Source organism: Dama dama, chromosome 20 (genome assembly GCF_033118175.1).
Source record: "Dama dama isolate Ldn47 chromosome 20, ASM3311817v1, whole genome shotgun sequence".
Lineage (NCBI taxonomy): Eukaryota > Metazoa > Chordata > Mammalia > Artiodactyla > Cervidae > Dama > Dama dama.
The window spans coordinates 5,532,536-5,550,231 of record NC_083700.1 but is presented as its reverse complement, the minus strand read 5'-3'; the positions used below and the strand labels follow the sequence as shown (position 1 = coordinate 5,550,231).

General features: G+C 47.7%; 1 protein-coding gene across 1 annotated transcript in view; it reads right to left on the bottom strand.

Moving 5' to 3' along the window:
* Positions 1-1,122: 1,122 nt before the first annotated feature.
* The window catches only part of LMX1A (LIM homeobox transcription factor 1 alpha), a 165,493-nt gene continuing 148,919 nt past the window's right edge, over positions 1,123-17,696 (bottom strand). Inside the window, exons 5-9 of the mRNA XM_061119791.1 lie at positions 10,526-10,698; positions 7,618-7,695; positions 5,933-6,002; positions 3,644-3,814; positions 1,123-1,355 (exon numbers count right to left, since the gene is read on the bottom strand). Coding sequence (XP_060975774.1) covers positions 1,195-1,355; positions 3,644-3,814; positions 5,933-6,002; positions 7,618-7,695; positions 10,526-10,698 — 653 coding nt within the window. The 3' untranslated portion in view covers positions 1,123-1,194. The remainder of the gene's footprint in view (positions 1,356-3,643; positions 3,815-5,932; positions 6,003-7,617; positions 7,696-10,525; positions 10,699-17,696) is intronic.

Below are 17,696 nucleotides of genomic sequence, written 5' to 3'. Positions count from 1 at the left end.
TCCCCATCGAAAGCCTCTAGTCCCCAGGCTGCCCTGATGTAGTATGTGCAGCCAAGGCTTGCAGGGGGTACTATGGCAGGCAGAGTTGCCCTCGGGCTCCTGCCATATAGGCCCAGGTACCCTCCTTTGCCAAGTGGCTGGTTGGTTGGATTTTAAGCAAGTATAGATATTAGTCTCAGCCCTGCTCATGTGTCCTGGGGTTGAACTAAGCCTCAGTGTCCCCAGTGAGGTAGGTAAATACTATCAGCCTCATCCCACACTTGCAGACGGTGAAGTTCAAGAGCAGAATTGACTTTCCTAGTCAACTTCCTAGTCGTGTGACTTCCCAACAGTCACATGTCTGAATTTCAAAGAAAGCCAAAGAGTCTAGGCTTTAAATTTCTTAAGAGTCTAGGCTTTAAATTTCCTAATGATCAGGAATTGTTCTGTCCCCCCCACAAGCCCAGTGATTGATTCCACCTCAAACAGAGCAAGAATCCACCAGTAAATACTGTCAGCCACACAGGGTAATTGCTTTCCAGACCTCAACAACACTCTCTGAAAACAGAATTAACTCAAGCACTCAAAGCTACGGGCCTCAGTGGAGCGGCGCTCTCTGCCCTGCCCACAAGTCTCTTCAAACTCAAAATAAAGTTTATAAAAGTAAATTATCTCATTTTATAACTTAAGTGCATCAAGCATTTCCTTAAATATAGTTCACACTGAAAATAAAGTTACTTTTTGCTGTACAGTTGGTGTCTGTTATAATTAGGAATAAACTTTGATGATAAAGTATGAAAGGTTACACACTCACGCACACATCTATCTATCCGTCTGTCTGTCTATGGGTGTGTGGATGGGTAGACATATGCACCTCTCGACAAGAGATTCCCCCCAAAATGGTGGGAAGTTGCTAGGGGTCTCTAGTATCTAGTTTGCATGAAAATGCCTATATTAAAAGTCCCTGTCCTTAATGATAAACACATTTTCGTACCTAACACTAAGACTCTTATTAGAAACATTAAACTATGCAATCCGTAATGTATTCAGTCTTTGGAAATGCCAAGCTACACCATATCATTATACAAAGCATCCCCAACAGAACTCCCACCCACCCCACCTCTTCCCTGCCTCCCCATACTAAAGCCAGTCGACCCCTCACGTAATACAGTTGTTCCAGAATGGGAGCTGAGCCGCAGAATTCAGGGGGAGGACTCAAGAGGTGAAGTAAGAATTCTGCATGGAGTACAGATGATCGATGGGGTTTCCCACTCTGGACTGCAGGGGCCCGGCTTCTGAGGTTGCTAGGAAACAGTCACCCAGGTTACTGAGGGAGGTGTCCTCACTATCCAGCTCGTGGAAGAGGGGCTCAGCACCTGAAACGGAGACGAAACACTGCATGAAGGTCCAGAAGCAGGGACTCACTCGAAGCTGGGGCATTCAGCTGAAATCGGCCTGCGCGATCTAGGCGCACCACCCCGTCCCCACGGTGGTACGCCTTCTACTGGGTGCTGGGGACGGGGGGCGCTGGGGGTGACACAGAAGAGTAGGGGGGGGCATAATCCCTGCCCAGAAAGACCTCCTCAGAGGGTTATGCCTAACGTGGGACAACTGAAAATAATGTAAACTGGGATCTGACAAAGGAGGGCTAACGGAGCGCAGCATAGGCAAACGTCCGAGTGTTTAGACACTGGAGGTGCGGAGTGGGCGGGACCCAGCGCCGCAGGCTGCAGAGACAGGCGCAGGGCTTCTAGAGGACTCCGGCCACAGAGAAGGTTCTTGCAGGAGGGAGGGTAAGAAAACGAACAGCGACTCTGTGAAGGATGCTCACGAAACCACTGGCGATAACACTTGTCCTTTCAAACAGCACAAGCATACTGAATGCCAGCCCTTTCCCCAGATTTGTGCTGCAAAGGAGAGGGCGGTTAGGTGTCCACACTCAACTAGTGAAACCTTTGACAATGAAACTGGGAGGGCAAATTGAGGAGGAGCTGGGGGACCGCTGTGACCAGAAGCTTGAGGCGTGGACATTTCACCTCCGCTTCAAGTAAATGGGAGAGAGAACACTGCTGTTTATAAAACTCGTCATGTGGCTTTAATTATTCATTTTACTAAAGGATTCATCACAGGAGCAATTTACGTAACAAGACCCCTAGGACTCTGAAAATGTATGAATTGGCAAAAAAACCAAAGCTATATGTCCTGTTTTCACATAGCAGTGGAGTGAAGACAGGCATAGATGTGTCTTCTCAGGAAGCAAAGGGGATGGCTGTCACTGAGCACATGCATATATATCTATGTGTGTATGAATGAATGAGGTTAGGCAATGATGGCCCTGCAAGTGACTGGATCTTAATAAATATTTGCTAAACACATCACAGGGAAAGATAGGGCTGATTTCAACAATATAGCTAATTTTATAATGAAGGCAAAAAAGAAGTTGACAAAATCTGTGCACTGAGGCATGTATCTCTGATACTAACATTTTGAAGGCTTACTGTATAAAACTTTGTTTTTAGCTATCAGGGTTACTGACTACAGATTTCACAGTACAGGCAAATGCATTACATAGGCCATATACCTTCTCTGTATAAAAACCTAGTGGCCTATATTTGACTCTAAGATTGAACTTCAGCCTTCAACTCTAAAGCCTGCCCACTCCATCAGGGCATCCAGGCCCCAGCTGCTGTCCACTGGCTTCAGAAGCAAGCCAGGAAAGTGGGGGAATCTCAGCTGCCCCCACACCCTGCCTTTAAAGCAACCCCATTTAGGCTGCAGTGGGACTGGGACTTTACTTCACAAGTCAGCTTATGTTCTAGGAATTACATGAGAATACCTACTAGTGTCCATAATAGGAGAGTCCAATTAGAACCTTTTTTTTCTGTGCTTTTCTATGTATTCTTTCCTATGTAAGAGTTTGCATAATTAAGGCCCCTGACTATATCACTGCTGATAATGCTTATGAACTTGTAAGTGTGGTGAAGGTGATAGTGTTAGTTGCTCAGTCCTGTCCGACTCTTTGCGACGCCAGGGACTGAAGCTCACCAGGCTACTCTGTTCATGAAATACTCCTGGCAAGAATACTGGAGTGGGAAGCCATTCCGTTCTCCGGGGCTCTCCTTGACCCAGGGATCACACGTGGGTCCCACGCACTGCATGAGTGTGGTACCTGGCATGAACATGTGCCACAGCGAGGGAAGTGTGCATGGATGTGCTTAACTGATCAGTCATGACTGACTCTGCGACCTCAGAGACTGTCGCCTGCCAGGCTCCTCTGTTCATGGGATTCTCCAGACAAGAATACTGGAGTAGGTTGCCATTTCCTACTCCCGCAAGTGTGGTATCTGGCATGAAATGGAAGACTTGGGAAGTTAAATCCCAACAAAAACGTCTACACAAAAAAGGAAAACACAACCTCCTTTTCAAACAAATAAAAAACTTTGAAAAAGGAGAATAAATGGAAACATGACTCATGGATATGTGTTCTGGTGTTACTTCTGGAGCCATAGGTTATGTGATTCTAGCAGTATTTTGTGGGACACTTATTCTGCTTTGGAACTTTAATGGGCAACTAGGAACTGCATAGAGAGGGGGACTGGGAGGGGATAAAAAACTCACGCAAGCAAGCTGTGCGAGGTCCCTGCGGGGCTTGAGTCCCTCTTACCATAGGGGTGCATGTGGTCTCCAGGCATCTGGGGTGGGGTGAGCCCCTGTCGGAAGGGGTCTGAGCTGTAGACACTCTGCTCTATGGCCAGGAGCTGCTGTGGGGTGGGCAGAGCCGTGTAGGGGTTCATGATCCCTTCCATGCCAGCGCTCCCGCCACCGTTTGTCTGAGCTGTGGGACAAAGAAGAAGATAAACAGTTCTCCATGTGCAGCCCAGTATCTCATGCTGAAGGTGGGGCAGGGCCTCTGAACAAGCTCTGAGCTTCACGTGCCCCACTGGCTGGGGACCACACACGTTGTGTGGACATGCAAACATCGTTTTACTTTCGTCATTTACAGAAGGGAAGGGATGAGGTGACATCAGTGGTTCCCAGCTTGTGCCCTACCATGGGCCACCAGTGATTATGCTGAAGGATAGAGCTGCAGGATGAGGGTTGTACTTGGAGAGCTTCCTTGAACCACATCATTAAGACAAAGGCATTTGATGCTACACACAGGCTTGGCAGCCAGTGGAGTAGACACGTCTAAAGATGCTCCCAGTGTCACCCCACTAGGATCCTATCAGTCAGGTGGGGTTCATCGTATGGATCCAGGGGACCTTGTGGAGCTGATACGAAGACTCCGTGAGATGGTGGGTATGTGCTTTGGGTCTGCAACGTGCTCTGCTGTGTACACAATTTTATCAGAAAAGGAGGACTCAGTTCCTCCTTCCACATCCTGCTGTGGTTCTCTGAACGTGGCTGCATTAACTCTCAGAGGCTCTAGTTCCACCTTCGTTAAGTCTACCCTAGGAACTGCTCATAGAATTCTTCAAAGTCCCAGCACTAGGAGTCTGTGTTCTCATAACACCATGATGCCTTCTCCTCCCTTTGAGCGTGCTGGCCTGTATGACTCAGCTTGCCTGGCTCCTCCTGAGGCCCTGTCTGATCTGTGACCCTCTCTGAGGCCCACAGGGCTGTGTGACTGGACTATCAGACAGCACTACCCTACCCTAGGGACGCAAGCCTGAGGTGCAAAGAGACAGAATGGCAGATGTCATATCTCCAAACAGCACTGTGCGTAGACCCGGGGCAAATTCAGGTCTCCTGACCAGCTTGGCTCCACTCTGCCCAGCTGCCCATGTTCTTGCTTGATTTTTCTACCAGAGCATCTCTCTTGTCATTAACATACAATTTGGCCTCAAAGGTATAGAAAGAACTCTTGACTGGGAAAATCAAATTCTTGATGGAGCCTAGCCCCGGCATCAAGCATAAGGCAAGGTCCATGAAGGTAAGGAGCTCTGTTTAGGGGCCAGACAACCAATGTCACTTTCCACAGCCTTCCAAGTGTGGCCCCCAGGCCGGCAGAATGAGCATTTATTACAAGTGCAGACTCTTCAGGCCCACTATAGTCTCAAGAATCAGAATCTATACCAAACACCAGGTGGTTTCGGTGCACCGGAAAGGGTGAGAATCCCTGCTCCAGGGCACAAACAGACCACTCAGGAAATTCTGCTGGACAGCTGAGGCTGGGGGCATATCCTGTTAAGAATGATATTGTTTTAATATAGTCATTCTTGCTTTTTTTCTCTTAACTTCCTTAAAGGGTCCTACAGCTTGTCCTGTTTCACACGCTCCCCAATCCTCACATTGCCCCTATTAAAAAACAACAAATGAAGGTACATGGAGGTAAGGGCGAGTTAAGGCAGCGTGACCAAGTGGGCCTTAGAGAGACTGGTTCCAGCCCAACTCCATCCTTCACTGATCTAGGACTGTGGTCCACCTTGCAGAGCCTCTGTTCATCTGTAAGATGGAAACATTAATAACTCCTCTGCTCACCTTGGGGGTTGGTGGCTGTGAGTCAGGTCAGCATGAGAGCAAGAGTGCTCAACCTAGGAGTGTTTGTTTTCCCACTATCATTATTTTTACTATTTCATAGTATTTTGGAAAGGATTGTACATCACTGTGGTGTGTTCTATGAAACTGATCTGCCGAGAAGCAGGGCCTGGCTGGATGAGAAGCTGGGCGTGTCCTTGACTCTGCAGGTAGGCCTCAACACAGGCCCGGGTACCACAGCAGGATCTGCCAAGTGGGCTTTGGACTTGGCTAGTGCCACCTCTGAGCCACAGCTCTGGGCCTTCAGCCGGCACCCTCTGCACTCACAGTTCCCATGGTTTGGTCCTCCCTGGAAGGCCCCTTCTCCCAAGTGAGTGTGGGATGGGCTTCAGGGAGCCCAGCAATGTCGTCCAAGGGCAGGGCAGTTGGCAGCCCCGGGCAGGAGAGGCCTGGCCAGGAGGAGGTGCCAGCTTACCGGAACTCAGCCTCTGGGTGTTCTGCTGATCTTGCTGCTGCTGCTGCTGCCGCCGGGCCAGCTTCTTCATCTGGGGAGGAGAGAACTCAGGATTAGAAGTCAGGGGGCCTGCAGCAGGTTCTCACAGCTAGGTCAGGGGGAGTTGGCTCAGGGCAAAAGCAGAGGGACCCCTTCCCTAGCTTTTACTCAGGAGAGAATCCACATTTCAGGAACGGTGCCTTGAGCCTGATGCATGGCGGCTGAGGGATTTCTACACCGCAGCCGTGGAAAGACAGCTGGCTAGGAAGCCACAGGGAAACTGCTCTTAGCAGGAACAGGGATGCCCTCTCAGCACATAAAACCTGCTGCTGACGGCGTCACAGTTTACTGTGAGGTATAAGAGAGGCACGTGCAGTCTGTAGCCCAGCTTAGCTGTGCAGTAAGGGCCTGCTGAAAGCTGTGATCTGGCATGAGCCAAGAGGTCGTTCCAACCCCTGGCCCCTGGGGCAGAGACTCCTACCAGCAGATGCAAGCCTTTAGGTAAGGAGCTTGTCTCCCAGAGCACCCTGTTAGCACACTAACTTCCCAGAAGGAACACATCAACTCAATCTTTCTCAAAGTGTCTTCTGTGGAACATTAGGGTACCATGAGGTCCTTGGTGTGTGTGCGTGTGTGTGTGTGTGTGTGTGTGTGTGTGTAGGGAACATTAGATTTTTTAAAAACTTCTTTACTGCAAGATTTCTCAGAACTTCGAATATGTTCCCTGCTTATGAATACATAGGCTATAGGTTCTCTCAAACCTATTGAAAAAGACCATGGACTACATACCAGAAGCCCAGTCTGAGGAATTCAGTTATGGAAATGGTATCTTAACCCATCATGATCAGCTAATGAGATACGAATCCATCGCCCACTAAAGATTAGAGGTCTAGAGAAATGGGCCACTAACACATGTGTGTGTGTGTGCTCAGTCATATCCAACCCTTGCAACACCTTGGGTGATAGCCCACCAGGCTCCTCTGTCCATGGAGTTTTCCAGGCAAGAATAGTGGAGTGGGTCACCATTTCCTCCTTCAGGGAATCTTCCCAATCCAGGGATCAAATCCACATCTCCTGCGTCTCCTACATTGGCAGGCAGATTCTTTACCACTGAGCCCCTGGGAAGCCCAACACACGCACGTGTACAGGTAGGAAGATAAACAGGTAAAGGTCTAAGGTCAACGAGAGACCACGGCAGGGGCATGCATACTTTGGTCGGATGCATTAGACAATATGACTATATAACAGGGACAGGTGGGGCCCGAGGAAAGGTGAGTTAGGCCATCCATTCCATGCGCCATGATGTTGTCTTAGACCAATCATATGGGTGCTATGTTGGCTTCCCTCTGAAATTTCAAAGGTACTCTGGCATCTGGGTTAAATGAATAGGAATCAAAGAACCTGCTTTTACCAAAAGACACAGAAAGGTATTTCTTCATGAAAATGACTGACAGTCACAATCACGAGGGAAATAACAGCATCCCACTAGAACAAATGCCCTTCTGCAAGTATGCTGTGGCTGAAATGACTGCTCATCATAGACTTTCTGAATTGAGAGAACTAGTCTATCCAATGAATTGAAGTTAGAAAATTTGTGGGCAAGGACAACATTCTACAATTATTTCAGGAAACCGGCCACACAGAGACAGAAGTAAGAAGCAGATTACCTTAGCTCTCTGGTTCTGGAACCACACCTGAACCACACGGACGCTCAGCCCTGTCTCTGCAGCCAGGGTCTCCCTCACCTTAAAAACATGTAACATTAGAAATACAGAAACACTGGCATGTCAGAGTAGAAGGCAGAATGCTCGCTGTGCAGTGCACAGCGAGCCCAGCAGGCCACACCTCACAGGAGCTGGTGCATATTCACCGTTCAGCAAAACCCCAAACAGAGCATTGCTTCCCTTCAGCTGGAGAGACAGTGCTTCCCCAGGGAAGTGAGGAGAAACAGCAGCATTCATCTAGGTTTGTATTTTAAGAAGTGTTCCTGGGTTTCTCATCCTCTGGAACCTGGGCCTTCAAGTGGTTCTTAGATACTAGCAAAATCTATTTTTGTGTTTTAGCTGTATGCCAGGTATATGCCACAACCTACTTAAGGAGAACTGAGGGTGAAAAATCACTTTGCAAAAACAAATGGTTCTCTCTTGCTCTCTTTTCCTACCTAATTCACTGACTTAAATGTTTGGTTTTGTCCCTTATAGCTCTAGATCACTTTGGGTGTCACAGGAATATTCATATTTACAGCGAGCCTCAGGAAAGGTAAGACAACAACCATCTTGGATCTGACAGAGCAAGGCAGACCACGCTGAGGTGGGCACGTGGCCTGGGGCTACGAAGGGACAGGACAATCGAGGTCCCTCTCGTGAAGAGAGGGGTTTAAACGTCTGCCCTCCACACAGGCACGTGGCGAGGGACGGGCCAGAAGGGAAGGGGGAAGAGGCACAGATCTCCCAAGAGTGGCCCTGAGACACACTGGCTCCTCATGGTTAGATTCTGAGGAGATCAGACTTAGGAGCGCCTTCAGTAAACGTATAAATAGGGCAAGCTGGAAGCGCTGGGAGGCCTTGGGAAGCGTCTACCTTTGTCACGCCACTCACTCAAGCTTAGGAGAAATGGGATGATTAGAGGAGATTTTTAAAGCACATCCTTCTGCTAAGCCAACTTAAACACCAGTGTACCCAGGGGCCCACGGCCACCTGCAGAAACCCTATCCATCCTTCAGAGGCCCGGCTCAGAGGCCACCTGCTCCACAAAGCCTCGCCTGATTTCCCAGACACGAGTGACCTGTCCCTTCTCTTGGCTCCAGGCTGCCCCTCTGTCTTGGCCCTCAGAGATTTCTCCCCAGTGTCCCAGCGCACATCTCCTCCCTGCTGGTGGCCCAGGGACAGGCAGTGGGCACAGGCCACACAGAGGCCGGGGGTCTAGTACATGCAGAACAAGTAAACTGCTGAGGGAAGTGGGAATTGGCCCTTGTGCAGGCCTACTTTGGGGCTCACTTTCTACCAGCTCTTTCTGTTGGAACTTATGGGGCAGTGAGGTCAGGGAAGGAAAGCATTCTGCAGTTGAAACTTCAAAAGTCAGAAGTGGTGGGAGGATGTATTGTGGTTCAGCAAATAACCATCCTCCCCACTCCTGGATGGCTATGCGCCTCCCCTGCACTCACAGTGGGCTTACCCACGTGACTTGCTGTGGCCCATGGACTGTTACCGGATGTAAAGTGAGTGATCTCCATGGAGATCCACTGGGCATGCCCAGTGGAACTCAGACTCTTGCCTTCTGCCATCGTCAGGAGACCCATGTGCCCCAGGTGGCTGCTGCTCCTTTGGCCTGGACCCTTTAATGACAGACATGGGGGGCAGACCTGAACCTGAACCCAGCTGGGCCCCAACCAACCCACAGCCTAGCAGGAGGAAATAAATGTTTGTTGGAGCTGCTAAGATTTTATTTGTTACCGTAGCAAAAACTGATTCCTACACAGAGGGAGAGAGGAAAAACAATGCTAAAAATTTTTAAATGTCTTTCTTCTACGAATTTCAATTCAATTTCAGGAACCCTTGTTTTCTTATTTTTGTTGCATAAAAGACAGTACCTAGTATGGCAGAGTCAATAAATGGTGGGTACTTAACAAGTAAATGCAGCTATTTGTGACAGAGACTACTAATTGTCTCCAAAATGAATTCTCTCTTTCTTCCTCTTAGCAACTGAATTCCTAAGTTTTAGGAATTTATATGGATACCCAGATGGACTCATTTCCCAGGTCCCTTTGTAATCACGGGATTAAATTCTAGGCAACACGTGAGAGTGATGCAAAAAATCCCAGGGTGTGTATGTCCTGTAAAAAGCAACTGCTTGTCCCCGCCCCCCACCCTACTCCCTCTTTTTCCACCATGGTAACTGCAAAAAATGGTGACATCTGGAGCAGTCCCTTAGACCCATGTGATGAGACAGAATTTCTCGGCCAATCTTGTGTTGCTCACCTCTGGACTATGATGTGAGAGCACCACGAACTCTTGTCTCATTAAGTCACTGTATTTTTTTTTACACATCTGTTCCCAGCAGCCTTGTCTGTAACAGCCCCAAACTGGAAACAATCCACATGCCCATCAACAGATAAATGGACAAGCAACCCATGGTATACCCACGGAATACCATGCAACAACAAAAATGGGTGAACTGCAACATGGATGAATGCCAAAATCACCACCTTAAGCAGAACAAACTGGGCCAAAAAAAGAACATGTGCTACAACCCACTGTATTTTTCCTCTATTGTAACATTTTGACCTATACCCCAACTGGAACTCCTTATTATTCTCCTCATTGCTCTCCATGAAATGAAAGGTAAGAGGAAGTAGCCAGTTGGAACGGTGCATGCCGAAAAGCAAAAGGAGATTCTACCACTGCCCCAGCCACAGCTACAGTGATCCCTGGAGCCTCCAATGGGGCTCAGGGCCACCTGCCCAGACTGTCTGAACAGCACTCCCCACCCTGGTGCCCATCGACACCCCAAAGGAGTCCAGGGCACACGCAGAGAAGAGGGGCCTTATCCCCCTTCTTCCCTTCTTCCCCTCTGTACCTTCCTGCACGGCTTGGAGGATACTTCAAACGAGGCCTTGAATGCTCTCCTCTGTTGGGTTGTCAGGATGGTTCTGGGACGTTTGGGGCGCTTATGGTCCTTGCTGTCCTCAGAGGCTCCTTTCCCTGCCCCGTGGGCTGACTTGCAAAGACTTTCCTCATCATCACTTTTCCCTGAAAGAAGCAGAAGTAATGTGTTGAGTCCTTCAAGGCTGCTACCTGGAGTTGTATGTTATTCCATAATAAGACACTCAGGTCCACGTTCTGAGGATGACTTAAGATATGAATGCTACAACCCGTGTGGTATTGATCCCAAAGCCCCCAGGAAGGGGCTAAGGAAAAACTTCTGAAACTTGGAGATAGGAACCAGGAAGTCCACCATCACAGCTCAGGACTTCCGCCGAGGACATTCTCCTAGCTCCACATTTACTAGCTGTGTGGCCTTGAGCAAGTGACTTAACTCTCTGTGGATCAATTTTCTTCTCTGTAAAATCAGGATAGAGGAGAACACTTCACTGAGGTTATTTGAGGATTCAATGAGGTTACCAAGAAGGCATTCAGAAGGCTGATAAGCATATAATAAATGCCCAGTAAGCATTGGTTATTAGTATACTAATAGTTTGTGTAGTTTTCTTGACCTGGATAATTTATATATAACTTCTAGATACTATGTCTGAAATACTAACCACTGCCAGGAGGTAAAAAACAATACTGTTTAAAAGGCCGCAGAAGACCAGCATAAAACTATGTACAGAGACAGAAAATAGGCAATTAGTCAAAACTGCGTGTCTATAAAAGAAATAATTCTCTAGTAAAGTAACTATTTATGTGTTTATTTCAACTTTATCAGCAGTGATCAATACAAGGAGTAACTTGAAGGAAATAAAGCCTCTAGTACATATGACATTCATTCCCAGGCTACCTTTTGCATCCCACAGATTTCACACTTCTGAGAAGATGCTTCCAGGATCTAGGAAATATCCCTGTGAGAGAGATTCCTTCCTACTTTTGGCATTAAAAGCCACAGGCAGTGTGTAGTCGCATTACCCTAACAAGACCCTCATTTCTCTCTGGGTCCTTACACAGCTCAGCTGCCCTCTTTCATCCAGGAGAAACCTTTGTCCCAAGAGCTTCCTCGGCTCCAGTCCCCTCATTCTGGTCCCCTTCTGGCCACTTCAAGAAATCTCGGATGAGGGGACCCACTGGGTGTGAGCTCCAGATCCTAGTTCTTCATGCCAACCTCCTCTGGAAAGATGCTTTTTTGCATACCATGTTTGAGTTTAGACTTAGTTTAATCCTACTTTTTGGCTCTGCTATAGCCAAAAAACCTTATTTTCATCTGAAAGAGAATGGCTAAGATGCTTTCCTCTATGAACTTTTATTTTATTTTTTGCAGCAGAGTCTGGCAAATCTTTATTTTTTTTACAGTAGCTTTTATATTCTAAGTTAGTACATTTTTAAGGGGAAGATTGTTTAATATTACATTGGCTCATCCTTCACGAAACCAGGGTGTTTTCTGCATACTTCTTTGTGAGAGTCTTGTACATTATCTTCTGGCCTTGGGTCCTATTGACATTTTATGACCTAGGTGAATGCAAAGCTATTTTCTGTAATCTATTCTTTAATGAACACAAAGGTCAGTCCTTTTGCAGAAGTTATCAGTTAAATTTATCTAAAAGGTTTACCACACAAAGACTCTGCAGCTCCGGTGAGGGAGCCCCTGTTTAGCATTCCTGGTTAAAATGAACAATTCTAAACTCTTATTTTTCTAAATCTTTAACTATAACCACTTTTAGAATAATATTTTATGTTCTCTAATAGGGCTTCCTCACCCCCGGAGGGCTCTGTGCCTATTAGGGCCTTTATGTGATCAGGTTCTTTATGCTGTTTGTGATTAAGGTGTTGTGAGCAGTTATGTACATTAGTACGCATTTGCCAAGCAGGCTAGAATGCCAGCGAAGGGGTCTAAATTGAAACACTCCTTTCATCCTGGATAATCTCATAGGATACCACCGTCCGGCGGACATATTAATTACAGTTCTAAGTTGATTCTGTTTGGAAAGAGATCGGGGAAGGCCTTCTACCCATGTCACAGAAATTAGGGAGTAGTCTAATATAGCAAGCATCAGAAAGACAGAGATCATCTTTAAGGTGAGCGCCAGGGAGCTTTTCTAAATCCCTGAAGTCCTGATCTGCCTTGCTTGTCAGGTCTCCTCCTCACGACCTTGTCATGGGTGGGATCTCGTGTGCTGGCTCCCAGCATCTCCCCCTTTTTTATTTTTTAAGACAGCCAGATGGATCTCAGTCACGAGCTTCTGAGTGTTCTGCTGGAGAGTTCTTTTAGGGGAGGCTGAAGATCCCTGTAGAGAAGCTATTCTCTGTGCTTGATGGCAAAGCGACTTAATTTGTCCCCATGTGGGTATGGAGGCTTGTTGAGTTGCCCGCACAGGATGTCTTGGTTGCAGGTCATGAGGCATCTGATCGGAATTCGAGTTCTCTGTCAAGAAGAGGTGATCAGTCTCCAATCCTCAGCTCAAGCTGTGGCCCTTCGACCAAATTCCTGCATCCAGGACCGGGGGATTAGAAAAACAGGAAGGATAGAAAGGGCTTCGGGTTCCCTGTTCGTGGCGCCACTTGCTGGGGTCCAGCCTCGCCAGGACCCAGGGGATACCCTCAGGATGAACGGCGTCGGTGAGAGAAGACACGTGAGACCAGCCTTGATGGGGCCAAGTCTGCGAGGGAGAGAGAGAGAGAGTGACCAGACGGGGGGTGCAGCAGAGTCTGGCACCTCCTCTATGAACTTTTAGACATACAGTCTGAATGTGAAGGAAGATGAACCTCTGAGTTCCTTGATGGCATGACCCTTGCAGTGTAACTGAACGGAGTCTGACATAGGCAGACCTGGGTCTCCATCCAGCTCTGTCCTCTTGTTTTAAGTTCAATCCTGTGTGAGGGATGCCCTACACTGAGCCTGCCCTGGAGACAAGAATATCCAAAGCAACTAACACAGGCACAGAGGAGGCTTTTATTGGGTGTTATGGGAAGGACATCTTTTCCTCTCTGCCTCACTCCCTATGAGAGTACAAATGATAAAACCTAAAAGATGGATGAAGGTGAGATTAAAGAAGACTCCTCATGACAGGGATTAGCCACTCTGGTCTTTTCAACTCTTAGGCTTCTTTTCCCAGGGGAGAATTCAGTAAGCTGATCTAAGTCAGATGTAAGGGGTTTTAGGATCTTTCTAGAAGGGTTTTTTTTTTTTTTTTTTTTCAAGAAAAAAACAAGCATGTAAGAACTAAAAGCCTTGGGGAACTAAGATCCCACAAGGAGAGAAAAGGTAGAAAAAAGGAGGCCATTGATGGTGCAGATTCATCCTTGCTGGGCCCTACATCCTACTGCTTGGAGACTCCCAAAACTCAGCCTTTTGTGAAGCCAATAATTCTGAGTGGATTCTTTGGGATCAAATGATGCTCCTCTGATACTGCTGATGCTTTGGGTACTATTTCTGAGGTAACGTGGGTGACACCCCATGCCAAGCATTGTGCAGATCTCCTGCAAGGCAGATGACTACAAGGTTACTGAGTCTGGAACAAATGAGTGAGCAATCCAAAGCACAGAACTGATTTTAAAATGCAATTTTATCACCTTCAGAAACTACATGTCTTATACCTGTTTTGTCCATAAAATGGTATTTGCAAACGTCTTACAGAGTCAGTCTGGTTCTTTTATAGTCACATAACTTGATGCAAATGCGTATTGATGACTAAGATGATGCAATTATTGAAAAATCTAAAATAATGCTATATTCCATGATACTGGCTCATATATGCTGACACCATTCAGAAAAGCATGCTGGCACGGTGCCCACAAGCATGGGCTCTGGAGCCATAGGAACTCGGGTTTCAATTCTGGCCTTGCCGGTGATGATGTGTGATTCTCAAGAAATTCCCAAGACTCAATTTTCTTATTGGAGAAAGTGACACTGTTGTTATTGGAATTAAATGAGATGATATATGTAAAGGGTTTAGCACTGTCTAAGTATGATACATACGTAGTAAATCACCATCATTTCAAAGGACGTGTTTTTAATCTGAGATCCGTGTTTTCTCTTACTAACAGTTGTACATTGATGGGAGTCTGAGTTATGGTTTTAAGTGTGAGCATTCATTCCTCTCTCTTTGTAGACATGACCCTAGCTTGCCCTGTGAGTTGGTTTTATAGAAAGTGAGTGTGTGAGTGTTTATGAGGAGGAAGAGGGAGGGACAGGGGATCAGGGCTGGTTCCAGAAGGAAGATGTGATGGGTGAAGTTTGTTCACAGCCCCAGGAGTGGTTGGCTGGGGCCCCTGACATCTGTGTACTCTGGACTCACCCCTGCTAAGGCACGTGCACATTTCCTAAGATCCCATCATGGAACAGCCAGGGGCAGGGCAAAAAGAACCGTCTCCTAGGGCAGCCTTTGGTGCCCATTTTTGGTGGACGTAAAGAGCATCACAAGGAGCTGCTCACTCATTTTCTCTACAGCCCTGAGAGGACAGATGAAAACATTTGTTTTCAGAAGAGGAGGAGAAGGAAGATGGGCAGACGTGGGAGGAGAGGGAGGATGAGATTAAGATCTGACCCTGGAGTGTTTCTATCATTTTTGTGTTGCATTTTCTCCCTTTGATTCCTCCTTATTGCTGTTCAGTCTTTCTCTTCTGTCTCCTAAGGGGCCCCATTTTGCCTTCCAAGAAACACTAGATGCTCTAGAGTAGGCATCTGCAAACTTTTTTTGTAGAAGGCCAGGGAGTAAAGTATTTTATTCTTTGCAGGTCGTACGGTCTCTATTGCAATCACTCAACTCGGCCATTGTAGTGTGAAGGCAGCAGAGACAGGATGAAGAGGCATGGCTGGGTTCCAATAAAACCATTTCCCAAACAGGCACCCGGCCAGACCTGGCCTGCATACCACAGTGTGCCGACCCCTGCCCTGGACTGCTCCTGACCTGTTCTCCGTCAAAACGTACATATCCTGTGCTCCAGGCTTTCAGGCTCTGCGTCTGGAGCAGGAGGCACTGTTCCACACTGAGGAGTTAGTGATTGCCATAGTCTGATGTGTCCTCTGGCACCGTCAGCAATGTACAGACATGGAACAGGAAATGCCTCCAACCCAACATTCACCACTGTGAAATTTCAGGTGTCTTGGCAGATCTGAGCAAGAGAGAGTCTGAAGACGGAGGAACGGAGCGCCTCTGGGCATCTCCCAAAATGCAGACAGATGTCTCGACCCAGCTGCCAAGGGGAGTGCAGACCATCGCTGGCTTCAGCCTGCCAGGTGGTGAACATGAGCACAGCAGTGCCCTCTGACTCTTTCGGGGAATTTCCAGGCCACTCCTGGGATGTTAACACAGGCTCCTGCCTCCTCCTTCAGCAGCGGAGGGCTGCCTGACTCTGACACCAACTTCTCCATGCAAGTACGCAGTGCCTAAAATATATACTTAGTGATTTGTCCAAGAGAAAGGAAAGTTCTAAACGAGCCAGGAGATTTCTTACTGGGCCAGCAGGAGTACCACAGAGCAGAAGATGAAGAGAAACCTTCTAACAGCAGAGACGTCGCGGGAGCAGAGGGAGGGCTGGCCCCTCTGCCTCGCCAGAGGCTCCCACACCCAGATGCAGGCCAGAGCGATCCCTCATAATTTAAGCTGACACCCCTCAGCGGAGATGAAAGGAACACCACTTGCTGTCTCCAACAACAAATGTCAGCATCCCTGGAGGCCATTTAGACACAAACGCAGCATAAATCTGACTCCTAGAGGGAAGGTCCAGAGATTAAGTCTCCACGCACAGCCTACCAGGCTGAAATGAATTTGCTTGGCACAAAGTTGGAGCATGTTTCTCAGGGCCTTTCTTCCCGCTTTCTTGTAAAAAAGGAAATCTGGAATGGCTCAGGGGCTATAGCTCCCCTTTGCCTGGCCCTCCCACTCGTTCGTGACATAAGCAATGGCAGATGAAAGACCAGCCATGGTTTATGGCTCCGAGACAGGCTGTACCACCTGTGGGGCCTCCCAGATTCATTTCAGGTTGTTGGAAAAATCCCAACGGCCCATAAACTGGGCAAGAGATGTCAGAGCTTGGCCCAGGAGGCGAAGGTGAGGGAGGGGGGCCACAGACCCTCAAGTGAGGGAAGGGGGAGGCAGGAACAGGGCTCAGATGCTCCCCCCGTGATGGTCCTCATAAATGTCCTTCAGGCAGGGGAGAAGAGGAAGGCTCTGGGACTTGTGGTGTGTGGAGGGGGAGGGAAAGAAGCAAGGGAGGAATTTATGAGGACAGAATATATAGGAAACTATTTCAGCCGCTGCCCTGTGCTAGAGGATCAGAAGACTCCCTGAGCATAGATGCAAGGCAGTATTTCACATTCAAGAGGCAGGAGGTAAAGCTCTCTAGAATAATGACGTCCCTGCAGCTACAGTTTGAAACTGCCCTATACAGAGTCCTTCAAGGAGGTCTCAACTCAGACCCACATCAAGTTTCTGTAGATTTGCCTTGGACTTTGCAACAGCATCCACTCAACATTTATTGTGGGCTCCCGAGCTGGGCACTGCAGAAGGACAATTCTGGGCTACAGAGATGATGGAGATTTGGCCTCTGCTCTTACAGATCCCAGATTAACAGACAACGATCAAGTGCCAAAATAATAACTCTGTTTACAGGAGCTGGAGGAGGGGGCTGGGAACGCGACAGAATGCAGGTGTCACTGGAGGTGCAAGTGAATGACAGGCAATGCACAGACGCTGCCAGGCAGGGAAGGGCAGAGAGGGTGTCTTGTGTCAAGAGAGAACTTCAAATAGCAGGGGAGCAAGACCTGGACCTGGCAAGTGAGGCTCACTGAATATACAGTCTACTTGCACATCACCAGGTACTCAGCACCGGGGATGACAGAGATCGTGACCCCCCTGCTCTCAAGGAATAGAGAGCGAGCCTGTGAGAGTTAGCATGTGTGAAACAATAAATATAACATAGCATTTGGTTATGAGTTTTAGGCATGGTAAAAAAGACTATCAATAAAAATGGAGGCATATAGAAGGGGAAAGAAGGAAGGGATAAATTAGGAGTTTGGGATTAGCAGATACACTATATATTGATAATACTATTATATATATAGTATTATGTTTATACTATATAGCACTACACTTATA